We start from the raw sequence: 13,123 nt of genomic DNA, 5'->3' as shown, positions 1-13,123 counted from the left end.
ATGCTGTGCTGTAAACACAATGTTGAGCTTTTTGATGCATTTTTCGAACAAGAAAATACGTCTACGAAGTCTAAAGCGGGCATTGGCATCACCAGAAACCGCTGCCGTTTACCAAGCATGGAGGCCACCATTGCTCAACAGTGATGGCAATGAGACTGCCCTGTTTTTGCCACTGGCTTGCTTCTGAGTCATAGACAATCTGAAGCTGAAGCTTAGTTTTCTACACGCTGCTGCTGGGTTGAATCGCGGAATGGTGCCTCATTTATGCCAGTGCTTTTGGTTATTTTCGAGCTTGGCCAGTGTGGTCACTGCTCAGAGTGGCTGTGCGTCTATGTTATCAACAAGATAAGCTAGCCATCATAGTGGATGATAAGAATAACATAGAATGAGGCATAAGTCGCCACTCCGCATGCCACGCCTGCATCTCAGCATTGTCAGATACCTTCTGATGGCAGACAGCTGCTGGGGATAGCATGCTGGTCCAGCTGCTAGGTTTGTTCACAAAAGCTGTTGTGGCCGTTATTTTAGCGTGTTTTTCAACATGGTGGCACTATGCATGTGTGAGAATAGCGTCTAAACGCTGGGCGAAACAAAAAAAAAAAAGCAGCGGACACGTTTTGAGTATAAATGCCTTTGTTTTGCTAGGTCAGGTTGGCTTTTTTTCCCCCCAATTTCGCTTCAACGAAATGTTTTCTGCGCCTTGTCGGTTTCGTTGCAGTGGGGTGCGACTGTATACTAATGTCTGTGGTGGCACTAGCGAGGGGTTTCACATGGTGTATTCACTGCTTTCAATAACCACGCAGGTACGACAGAGGAGATACGCACAGCACTGGAGCTCATCAGGAAGAAGTTTCCCCTGCATGTCTACCCCCATCTGACGTTGATTCAAGTGAACGTGGAGCCCATGCACTACCCAGGCACAATCACGCTGCCAGAGACATTACAGGTATTCTATGGGGTGCTTCTCCATCCCTCCTTTTCCCAGCTGCTGCTGCTTTGCTTGTGTTCACTTTCGCATAATTTATGCGAACGATTGCCAGGGGAATATGTGTGTGTACAGTCTACCACAAAAGTTCACTGACTACGCTAGCAGATGCCAAAAAGTTTATGGACTACATGAGCATGTACCAGACTGCATCGCTCTCCATGCCATCTAGTGGTGCTCCGTCTACCGTGAACCACAACACTAGGTGCAAAACGGGACTTCTCATTCACTGGTACACAATATTTTCTACTGTCACACAGACCAGTTCATTGTTTCATGCTAAGCATTTATCACTGTATGCACTTCTACTGCTGTATTGCACCTCTACTTTAGATAATACATTGGACTCCCAATAAACGAAAATGCCTCATTAATAACAGAACTAAGCGGGCTCATAACTAAGCAGGCGTTTGGTGTGTAGCGACACCACGGACCCGAGCTAACAGGGGGGGTTCCGGCTCTCTCCCACGCCTAGCCGTGCGTGGCTTTGTCGTGTCCGGGGAAAAGGGGGTCCTGGGGGTTGAGCTGATGCTGTGTGATCAAACCTTTAAGGCCCCCCTGCAGATGCAACATACCCCTTTGGCCCCGGCTTCACGTAGACGGCACCCTGGGCTGACCCACCCAGGGGAAATCGGCAGTTGCCTTTTCCTGTCTCTCCCTCTCATCTTCGTCTTTCTCTCTCACTTTCAATCTTTCCTGTTCTCTCCTCTCTTCAATTTACTTCTGTTTTTCCGAGCGGCAAGGGTCAACCTTGTGTGGCTATCCAAACTAGGGTAAACTATATTGGGTTATAGTAACTGCGTACTGCTGGCGTTGCGCAGACATGTCCATATGCTCTGCCACGTCCCCTTGTTGGGCTCCCTGGTGGGTGGTAGGCGCTGTTACCGAAAAATCCACATTTTTCCATGGGATCCTCGATCTCCTTTCTAACTGATCATGCCTCGAAAAGGGTACGCACCGACGCAACTGCACTACATTGGCCCAAAAAGGGAGAAACTTTCCCAAAATACCATGTCTTCCACTGCGAACAATCATCTACAAAAGCTAGAGCAATCTCGCCCTTCCTTGTGGCCAAGTGCTTGAGAGAGATCATTGGAACCGGTTATAAAGCCACGAAGATGACAAGTGGAGATTTGCTTCTCGAATTAAAAGACAAGGAACAGTACAATAAACTCTTGCACCTTGTAGCCTTTGGTAACATCCCCGTCTCTGTGAGCGCACACCGTACCATGAATACAGTGAAGGGCGTGGTATCGATTTGATGACACTGAGTGAAGAAGAGCTCCTTGATGGATGGAAGGACCAAGGTGTAATACATGTCCAGCGCATTAAAATCAGATGTAACAACAACGAAATAGCAACAATGCACTTGATACTCACCTTCAGCTCAACCACTTTACCTGAGACTCTCAAAACTGGCTATATAAAACTCCATGTCCGACCCTTCATTCCAAACCTGAGGCGTTGTTTCAAATGCCAGCGATTTGGTCATGCATCCCAGAGCTGCCGAGGGCAGCTGATGTGTGCTAAGTGTGGCACAACCAGCCACAGTGCTGATGAATGTAGTCATGGCGCGAGGTCCTTTGTGCTAATTGCGAAGGTAGTCACCCCGCATACTCCAGAGCATGCCCAGCCTGGAAAAAATGAAAAAGAAATAATAACTATAAAAGTTAAGGAAAATATCACATTTAGGGAAGCAAGACAACGGATCTCGTCATCATCGGCACTAAGAACACCTTTCGCCGAAGTGGTTCAACGAGGGGCGGCACCACAAAGGCCCTTGGCAGTTGCCCGGACCGCGCCTAGCGCGCCGAGGCCAACGCAATGATGTCACTTTCACCTCAGTGGTAACTCTACTCATGGCAGTGCATGTTTTGTTTGGACATTTGAGCAATCTCACTGTAGCTCTCTCTGCCTTCAACACAATTTTTGTTTGTGCTTTCCCCTCCCCTCCCTATAAATGCAGCTGCCACCATTCATGTATGTGCACATCAATAAATATTTCGTCTCCCCAGGTGGTCAAAATTTCTGAAGCCCTCCACTTCTGCGTCTCTCATAATCATATGGTGGTTTTGCATCATTAAACCCCACTTATCATCGTAAATATTTTGTCTACAAAAGTAGAAGGCACAGTTCACTGCACCTGTTAAATGGGAACTTTACCCTGACGTGGCTGATTGCCAAGCTCTGCTCTTAGATGTGCAGTCAGCCAGATTTTTTTTTATATAATTTTGCACAGATGTCACCAACTCACCATGTGCACCAAAATGGCCAGTAATGTCAAATTTCGCGGCGTAACATCGCCAGTCTTGCCATGTGTTACCTCTTCCTTTTATTCATGCTCACTTCCTTTGTCCTGATTGGACATCTTTGAAAATATCTAGCATATTAAGTAATGTTGAATGTTAAGAGCAATTTTATGGCTTCGCTAACAGAGACCCCTTGTTCTGCTGAACTTACTGTAACACCAGGGTGAGTAACGTCGTGAATCAGTTGCACTTTTATGCCTTGCAGCAACAGGAGCACATGGCCCCTCAAGCCTGCATATTGAGCATGACTCCAAATTGCCCTAGTTTTCACAGCTAAACGACTTTCTCTTATTTCAGATCATCCCCACGTGAGAGCAGTGCTTACAACTTTTTTGACAGCTCTGTAAAAGCTACAGAACAGAATTGTGTGGCTACTATTGCATGAAAAAAATAGCAACTTAGTGTGCTTATAGTTTTCTCATTTGTCTTGCGTGAATAAATGCTGCCTTATTCATCCTGAAAAAACAGTTCTGGGAAGTTGTAGGTAGAATGCAGTTATTGTACACTTCGCAAGACTGCCTTCCTTTTCATTCAATTTCTTAGACGGCGACACCTTTCGAGCAAGCCCATTTTCCAAAGTAAACATTGCATCCACGAGGTGAGTGGATCAGTGTGTGGCTGCATATGCACCTTTTAGTTCTCCAAGAAAAGTTTACTCGAACTGTTGTAATAAAAAGTACACAGAACAATCTAGATGTTTCTCTCATTCACATTTTTCGCGCATGTGACTTTCTAAATGCATTAATGATGCCAGTGAGCAAAACCGAAATTGGCCGCATACTGTTGTACTACTAAAGAAGCAATACTAACGTGCATAACTCTGGAGCCTTCGCTCAAGTGTCAAGATAAGTTGTCGCCAAGTACAGTGGAAGCTACGAGGGTGATCTTGCCACGCGCTACCGTGTTGCACGTTATGTAGAGTGCAGCTGTGCCAGTTAGTACAAGGACATAATTGCCAGGCCAAATGTTTTTTGAAGGGATCACCACTCGGCTTGGTGACTTGACAGGTGGCGTGCTTGCTCTTCTGTTTCAGCTGCGCTTGCCCGAAGGTGTGACCTGTGATGTGGTGCTCACCAGCATGGTGACTGCAGGCCACTTCTTCCTCCAGCAGCCGACTCACCCGACATATCCGTCGCTGTCACGGCTAGACTCGTGCATGGCAGCGTGCTACGGCCAGGGCCTGGACATTCCGCCTCTGCCCCATCCTGTTGAAGGTGCGCTTTCACCCCAAACCTGGTAACACAACCTGCTCTAATTTAGCAGCACTGGTTTACCGTGCCTAGGGTATGGTAATACCGTACCCACTGGAAAGTTGCCCGTGTACGTACTTTATATTACACAGAAACTGTTTCCACACAGAGGCTGTGCTCTAGTTCTAGACAGTTACACTGACAGCTCAGAAGACAGCATCGCACCCATGTTGTCTGAGAAATTGACCGCGTCTGGATTGCGTCTATGTGGCAAGACCTCGCGTCGGGAAGAAAAAGCTAAGATAAAAACAAACGTAACTGTTAATTTTTTAGCCTATTTAGAGTTCATATCTAAGAAAAATTGCATGTTACTCACATTGAGCGTCTCAAAAAGCTTCAGCTTGTGTGCAGAGGACTACTCCGGCAAGATCTGAGCCATCCGAGCGAATTCGCTGAGGCGCCATCTTGCTTGGACAGCAAAGTAGCCTGCATTAATTTTGTCTATAATGCCGTCTCGTCAAAGCTGTCTATTTTGCTGCCTATGTAAAAAGTGAAATGGGACTTCAGATGGCCGCCGTCTAGTTAGCTGTCTATTTAGCCTTCTTTGCATAAATATATCGGGCCTTTCTAGCTTATCCAATGGCTAGTTTGCATTAGCACTTTGCTAGATCACGGCAGCCACAAGCTTGCGCAACCTGGAGAGGTAGTGCCGTCTGGCTGTGTAGCAAGTACCGCAACACGGGCTGGCAGTTATGGCTTGGCTTGGATTGGATTGAATCTCTGTGCAATAATAGTACGTTTGATGCTGAAGAGTTGGCTTCAAATGGCTCGCACTATCTACATCATCAATGGCTGTAACGAGCAGACGGCATTATTGCGGCAATTTTCAGGGGTGCTAACATTACACGAGGAAAAAAGTCCTATTTTTGTTGGGAAATGTGGGGGGTGCGAGAATTATGCGAGTGCAAAGATTACGCGAGTAAATACGGTAATCAGACAAGCGTGTTCTGCTTCATTGCTGAAGCAAATTTTTGGCAGCGGTGCAATTATAAGTGGGTTTAGTGTGAAACTTCCCAATGTCAAGGGCACTTAATGAAATAATTATTTTGCAATGTTGTACCTGCATCACACTCTGCAAAAATTTAATTATCTACATTCATCGTCATGTTACTATGTGCATCAAGTGACTATGTGCATTCGCAAGGCTGTCGAATAATATGCTAGACTGGGATATACTATTTGCTTCAAGAGAAATGTTTTCATGAAGGTTTTCTGTGGATGCATATTGTAATTCACTTGCGGTATTGTCTGAAACATTGCACTCATATAGATGTACTTTCCCGTAGGCCCTTTAGCTAGAGGAATAATATCTGCCCAGTTAGGCAGAGGGAGAGTGTTATTGGACTACACAAAATTCTTTCTGTGTCATAGTGCTTTCCTTTCTGTCTGTATTGTCATTTGAGAGAAATTGTGTTCAATATTGCCACTGCATAAATGTTCATGATTTTTTTTTCTGTATATATTAATATTAGTACACTTTGCTTAATCGCAAATCTTGGAATTGTCTTTTTTTTTTCATAATGCTCTATCAGCTATTTCCAAGGGGGTTTCTTGTTTGTTTGCTTTTTCCTTCTCTTTTTTTTCTCGTGCGTCACAAGTGCACTGTCTCCCTCTCTGCCTTGCAGCGGGCATCATCTGTGCAGCCCATGTGTGGAACGGCTGGTACCGTGCGCTGGTGGTGGGGCCCTCGGAGGAGAGCGACGAGTGCGACGTCAAGTTCCTCGACTACGGCGGCTACATGACCCTGTCGACGTCACTGCTCCGCCAGATTAGGTACTGTCCCACAATTTTGCCCATTTAGCGGCATTTTCTCTCTCTTCAAACACCCACCGCTCTGTACCGCAGCTTTGAGCATGAGGAGCAAGGAGGAGTCGCTTATAAATGTGCAGGTCTTGCGCTGTGGCTGCATTGTGAAGAAAATTTTAAGAGTGCTTAATACAGCTCTTTCATAAAATGAGGTCAAGATGCACATATTTATTCAGTATGGGGGAAAAACACGCCCACATAGTAGGCTTCTGCTGATTTATAATGTAAGCAAGTATACATTTATTCCACTCCAGTAGACTGCATTCAAAAAGACAAGTGCACAGTTTTAGACATAGACTAAAGAAGTTGCATCTTACACGAAAATAAGTCTGTTATATCCAGAATTACGCTATAAAGGTATATTCCTAGCACTGTAGCTGTTGCGAAACTATTTTTCACTTACAGGCGAGCCCCCTTGATAACAAACCTGTGCCTGACATGGCATTCGTTCATTGTATCCCGTAGTTTGTAGTAAATGAAACACAGCTTTTCAAAAGTTGCGAGTAAAAAACATTTTTTTGCCCAAAAAGAAGTCTGACGCACGTGTTTCGATGAGCAGAAGCGATAAGAGTTGGCCTCAAGTTCATTTCAAACAACTGCGTGCTCTTCGCCGAGGCCCGTGGTGGCATACCGTAATTACTTGAATCTAAGGCGCACCTTTTTTCCTGTTAAGCGAGTTCATAAATCGCATGTGCGTTAGAATCGAGTTTGAAAAAAAAAATTAATACGGTCATTTTATTGCCATCGGCATTCCAAAATGGCCGCCCCCTACGTGCGTCGGCATGGCGCGTCGGCCATTTCTGCCTATGGGTTTCGCATGTGCAGCACTTCGTACGTGTGCTGAGAAGTTCGTCATCTTGGTGTGCATTAGCATTGACCGCATAGAAGGGCCGACTCCAAAAACTCGACGAGTGCACCACAATGCCGCTTTTAAAAGAAAAGTCATCGCGTGTGCCGAAACGGACGTAAATCGGGCTGCATCGCGGTCATTCGGAGTTCCCGAAACGTGCGTGCGGGACTGGCAGAAACAAAAGCAGAATATTGTCGACAGCAAAGATTCACGCAAAGGCTTCAGCGGACCACAGCAGGGTCGGTTTCCGCAAATTGAAGAGCTGCTCGGCGAGTATGTGATTGAGCAGTAAGCGGCACAGGGGCCCGTGACGACAGAACTGCTTCAAGTGCAGGCTATGCAGTTAGCCTTAGAAAGAGAGCCAATGCGGAGCCAGTTTAAAGCGAGCAGGTGCTGGCTAACTAACTTTATGAAGAGGAAAGGCTTTTCCCTCTGAAGGCGAACGGGCATACGCTAAAAGTTGCCGGAAGAGTACGAAGAAAAGCTTCAGTTTTCAGAGGTTCGTCCAAAACTTGCGGCACAACAACGGCTCCCTGCTTGGGCAAATCGGGAATGCCGATCAGACGGCTCTTTACTTCGACATGCCTGGCACCACAACCGTCGAGAAGAAGGTGGCGAAGCAAGTTCGCGTACTGACATCGGGCCACAGTAAAACTAGAGTGACGGCAATGCTCCGTTGCACGTCAGATAGGCACAAGCTTCCCCCGTACCTCCCGAAAGGAGTCTTTTTCCCGAGTGGTGTGATCGTGTGGGTCAACGAGAAAAATGGGTGCACGTTGCAATCGATGTCTTACTTTTTTTTTTTTTTTTCGTCTTGGAAACCCGGTGCGCAATACAATCGAGGGCGCGGTAGAATCGAGTAAATACGGTAAGCTGCGTGAAGCACTAACACCAAACTTTCGTCATTCTCGCAATTCGATTCCTTCAAATCGCTCTTGCCGCGTACTTCATTCACAATGCCCTAATCCGTGCACGGTTCCGTGGTGTCGGCATCATGATCATCGGCCGTAATGAAGCTATTGCAACAGGTATCCCACCTGCTTCCCATGTCGGAGTGGACGACGCATTGCCACAAATCGCCGCCGCAGTGGTCCTGTTCGGAGGCTTCAGGCTCGTTAACGGGCCTGATGTAGACGAAGTCGGCCTCACGGAAACAGTTTCGCATGCATGTAGACTGCGCTCACGAAATATTCACCATCCCCACAGCTGAATACCGGGACGCCCGAAGCGGCAAGTTGGCTGCCAGGCAGTCAACAGCAAGCGCTCCGCAACGCGGCACTTAACGTGCAGATTACGCCAAAGCCAAGTGGTCCCACTTTCGAAGTTTTGTTGAGTGCGTCTCGACCACACACGCGCACACCAAGAGCGAGCGAGACGTGCACACGCGACACACATGCCACTGCGTGTGGTAAAGCTCTGAGCCTGTTTCTAATCGGACGAAACTTCTGAAATCAAGCCAGCGTGGCTGGCGTCGCGGAGCGGTGGAGACAGGCGAAGGAGTTGTTATCAAGAGAGGAGAGCAGATTTGCGAGAGAAGGGCAAGAAGTTGCGAAGGGTGACGAGAGGGGAGGATACGGTGGGAAGGCGACCTTCCATAACGCGCGGGAAGGAGGCAGGTCAGGTAGCTTGCTTTAAAGGTCCGCGAAGCGCGCAACTCAGGCGTAGAAAAACTTGAAAGAGTGTCTGTGCGCGTAGAGGTCAAAACACGGCCGCCTAGATCACATTCAATGAATCGGCGGCCGTGGTCAAAGAATCGTTTTGTTGCGCCAGCGGGTTCGCGTGGCCTCACTGACTTCCGATATTTCACGATTCGTTCTGCGCAGATAAACAGCCGTTTTTACGCTTACGCACACGTGCGGGTGGCATGCCGAGCCAAGTGCGACGTGAGCGAGAACAGATCCTTAACACAAAACGAATCGCTAATTCTTAGAGTCGGTGGGCTAGCGTATGGGCGTGTACTAGAATGATATGATAAAACAAGACGCAAACTATAGGATACAGTCGGTGGCCGACGACGTCGACAAATGGTCTGGTCACTTCAGGCTGGCGAAGGTGGCGACAGTACCAGCGATCAAAAACAGGGAAGATGGCTGATTGGTCTTTGAAAAATCGGTGGCAGTGTAAAAAACACGGGCCTCGTCTGGCAATGCGGGGTGCTCATAGTAGCGGGGGGGGGGGGGGGTACAAAGGGGGAGAGCGGCAACTAGAGGGCTGCAGAGGCAGGGTTGGCGTTTACCAAAAAGAATCTATGGGCACCTTGCTGATGTCTGATCGGTAGTTTGAAGTGGTTTCCCGCTAAGTCGGTAACGCGCGAACTGTAACCAACCGGCGGTGCTCGGAGACGTTCCGTTGTAAACGTGATTTTGTGCCATTGAAACAATGTGTATTTTCGTGGTCATGGAGATATTGTTCGTTTTAAGCGAGCATTCGTTTCAAGTCGGGCCGTTGTATGTGGGCTCAACTGTAATTCGTTATAACCAATATTTTGTTTTACCCATGTTCGTTATATCGAGGTTTAAATGTACCAGTTACTGAGACCTTCATGGGATCACGATATTGTAGCACTTGTGTAACATGTACCGTAAAAACCCTGCAAATCGGACCTGTTTCCCACCTGAAAATTCCGCAGATGTCAGCAAATGCACTCTCACTCTCTCTCTTGCAGGAGTGACTTCATGATGCTGCCATTCCAGGCTTCAGAGTGCTACCTCGCCAATGTGCAACCTGCTGAAGGTGAGTCACTTTCCCACCCTGGTGGCTTCTCTCTCCACTAAAGTGTAGATGGGGATATGAACATAGCTGATACAAATTTCGGTCTGATATTAATTCATCAAATTCCCCAGCCTATTTCTACTGTCCAGTAGGTAAAAAAGCGGATGTTCGAAACTTTCCAACGCCACGGCAGGTGACGAACTTTGGTGTCGAAGCTGTTGAGCTACGGCCAAAGGCGCCATGTACAATGCGGCCAGCAGGCACGCAGTTGGATTGTACTGTTTGCTGCAACCACTGTGCACAAAGATTTGTTTTATGGTTAGCAACTACGAGCTGCAAAGGTACTCAGTTAATGAAGTGGTAGACTAAATGCAATGAAGTTGTAAGAAGGACACAACGCAACTTATGTTGTTATCATTGTTTGGTTATGTCTGTGGCGGAGTAGACTTCAGCACTTGGCCAGTATGCTGTGTCAGTGCACATTAAAGACCACCACATGGTCAAAATTTTCTAACCTCTCCATTACGGCATCTCATATAATCATAGTGTGGTCTTGGTGCATGGAACACTGAATATTATTGGTATTACTTCACTTAATTTTCAGTTGGCATTACAACAAAGCTGTGACGTATTCATTCATGGCACAGTATAAAAAGATTAACCCCAAACATGAAAAATTCAATTGTGTTGAGCTGGAGACTACTTAAGCTTAATGCAACACCAGCAAAGCCTTTTTTACAGTGACCTTACATTACGTGTAAAGGCAAGAGAAATGCAGGTCCAATTCACTATTGTGATGTGAGCAACCAGATAGGCACTTAATTTTGTTTACTGCATGTTGCCACACACAAATCAACTGCAATTATGAGTTGATCTCTTACTTACGTTTGTACTCTGAATCTTTGTAAAAATAAGTAGGGCAGTTCTCTAAACCTTGTAAAAGCTTTATCAAATCATATTGAAATCTTTGGCAGAAGGCCTTGATACTTGCTGTGCCATATTTTTCAGGGCCTTGTAGTAGGGGAGGGAAAGGTCTTTACTCTGGGTAGTATGCTGCCGACATATCATGAGCCCAGTTATGCAAGACTTCTAGTGGCAGACCGGTATGTCAGATGGCGTGTTCTCTCTTTGCAGATGACAATCTGTGGTCACCCGAAGCATGTGCCACATTCGAAGATCTGGCACAGGGACAGATCTTGCAAGCCCTGATTGTTGGTTACGCCGACAATGGTATTCCCCTTGTGCACCTGTACAGAGTACAGGGAGTCTCGAGTGTGTTCATCAACCGAGAAATGGTCAACCGCGGCGTAGCTCGGTGGCTAGAACATCCCCTCTGACCGCACACTGTCCGGGCCCCGGAAGTGGCTGCCGGCTCACAGCGGCGGCGCCAATGCCGGGGGCTCCACGGACCATGGGGGGCGGCGTCCTCATTGCCATCACTGCCGCAGGCGCAGTATCGAACCACACGTGGTCAGTCGTGCCACCTGACGTGCCACCACACTGGTGGCCACACGCCAGACATCAAGCTCCATGAGATGCCATTCAGTGCAGTGTCACCTTCACCCCTGCACTTTGAGGCGGCCTTCATTAAGCATCACCAGTCATCCGAAACAGTGTCACATCGGTCACCACAGCATTTTGCAACAGCTCGCACCACGCTGCCATGCTACACCGTGCATCACGAGGCTGACAGCTACGGCCAACACTGCAGGCCACACCCCTCCTCCAAACAACGGATCACAGCGGTGCTCAACCCTTTGCATCGTGGAGCTTACAGCTCACGACCTGCAAGTACTAGTAATCACCGAAATCGATCGGTTCGTAGGCGGGCGTGCCCACCACCCTTCCACATGGGGCTGTCGGCACCTGACGATCAGTATGGTGCACACGTCGAACTCTTCAGTCCCCACAGGGGGGGTTTTAAGAGCGCCGTAAGAGGGTTACGGAATCAAAATTCAGCTTCGTACAAGTCGTCCAGCACTCCTAGAGTCAGGCAGCCAGGAACTTCGAATGCTTCCGCATATTCTAGACCAAGGTCGTACGCCGACTGGCCATTCTTTATAACAGCCCAGCCAAACTTTGGGAACTACGGCAGCCAACAGTTCCTATGGCTCGTGCCTGTTGCAAAGCCTAGGCTTCTACCGCTGTCGGGGGACCCGTGGCTCTGGCCTCGTGCCCCAGTCAGTTTCAATTATTAGATGAGGGAATGGCAGGGGTCATCGACTGTCCGTGTGGACCTCCTTTCTGTAAAGTGTGATTTCAGGGTGGAGGGCAGTGCATCCCCACTCTGTGCGTGTCACCGGCCCTATCTTTGGGGAAATGCTCACGGTGGCCCACCCTAGCCTTGCTCCGGGGTTGCCGTCTGTTTCTTCGGTTCTTTGTTTCTGTTTCTCGTTAGCTGCAGACATGTTACAACTCCATGCAGTGGCTCCGGGTGGCCATGATTCCCGTCTTGTGACGTTTAGATGGAAGCGTAGTTTCTCCTCCCAGCAGGCAGCGAGCGTGTCCAGAGCAATGTGGCACAAAGACGTAGCGCACAAGAGAAGGTCGTCCACCTTCATGGCTCCAATTATGCATACCATTTCGTTTTCACTGTAAATATTGTACTACCGCGGGAATCAAGCCATCCCAGGCTGGGAAAACGCACATCGGTCGACCAGTTAGCATGTAGTGTCAGCTGCTTTAGCGTTGCAATTTTTATGCCACAGCATCTTGAGCGGAGATGGCAGGTTTTGCTTTTCTTCCGGGGAAGTTTTGTGGGATCAGTCACATTGTTGCCTGTAAATAGAGTTCTTTGCGTGCCTGTGTGTGTGTGTGTCCAATGCAAGCTCTGTTCTTTTCTTTCCCCTCTGTGTCCCCCATTCCCTCATTCACTTTGCTTTCCTTTGTGCGTGTACACCGACCATCGGCCTACATGGATTTTGTTTTGCAAAGTGCTGCAGCCAGCGCATCGATGGATCCTGCTTTGACAGATTGTGCCGTTATTTAAAGTTTAAAGAGTTGGATGATAATAAAGAGTTGTTTTCTCGTTTCCATTTGTTCTAGTCTTCCTTGCTGTGCAAAAGGCAGCAATAGCGCTTCCAAAATTAACCTTGTGATGCATTTGGTGTTTACAGAAAAAAAAAAAAAAAAAGGCAGATCCTACCAGTGATGTTCTGTGCTACGCCTATAAATTCCCATTCAGAGACATGAAAATTTTCTATTTTATTGA

At 47.6% G+C, this 13,123-nt stretch overlaps 1 protein-coding gene and 1 long non-coding RNA gene across 4 annotated transcripts in view; one reads left to right on the top strand and one right to left on the bottom strand.

Annotated features, from left to right (window-relative positions):
• spoon (A-kinase anchor protein spoonbill) overlaps positions 1 to 12,943 on the top strand; it is a 100,668-nt gene extending 87,725 nt beyond the window's left edge. For all 3 annotated transcript variants that reach the window (XM_037422094.2, XM_037422099.2, XM_075890321.1), the window contains 5 exons: positions 804 to 946; positions 4,328 to 4,508; positions 6,170 to 6,317; positions 9,866 to 9,933; positions 11,047 to 12,943. In XM_037422094.2, coding sequence (XP_037277991.2) covers positions 804 to 946; positions 4,328 to 4,508; positions 6,170 to 6,317; positions 9,866 to 9,933; positions 11,047 to 11,249 — 743 coding nt within the window. In that variant the 3' untranslated portion in view covers positions 11,250 to 12,943. The remainder of the gene's footprint in view (positions 1 to 803; positions 947 to 4,327; positions 4,509 to 6,169; positions 6,318 to 9,865; positions 9,934 to 11,046) is intronic.
• The window catches only part of LOC142803950 (uncharacterized), a 227,908-nt gene that overhangs the window by 33,652 nt on the left and 181,133 nt on the right, over positions 1 to 13,123 (bottom strand). The window lies entirely within an intron of this gene.

The sequence above is a fragment of the Rhipicephalus microplus genome, chromosome 3, assembly GCF_043290135.1.
Source record: "Rhipicephalus microplus isolate Deutch F79 chromosome 3, USDA_Rmic, whole genome shotgun sequence".
Classification (NCBI taxonomy): Eukaryota; Metazoa; Arthropoda; class Arachnida; order Ixodida; family Ixodidae; genus Rhipicephalus; species Rhipicephalus microplus.
Note: the sequence above shows the minus strand (reverse complement) of the source record. Positions and strands in the feature narration are given on the sequence as shown.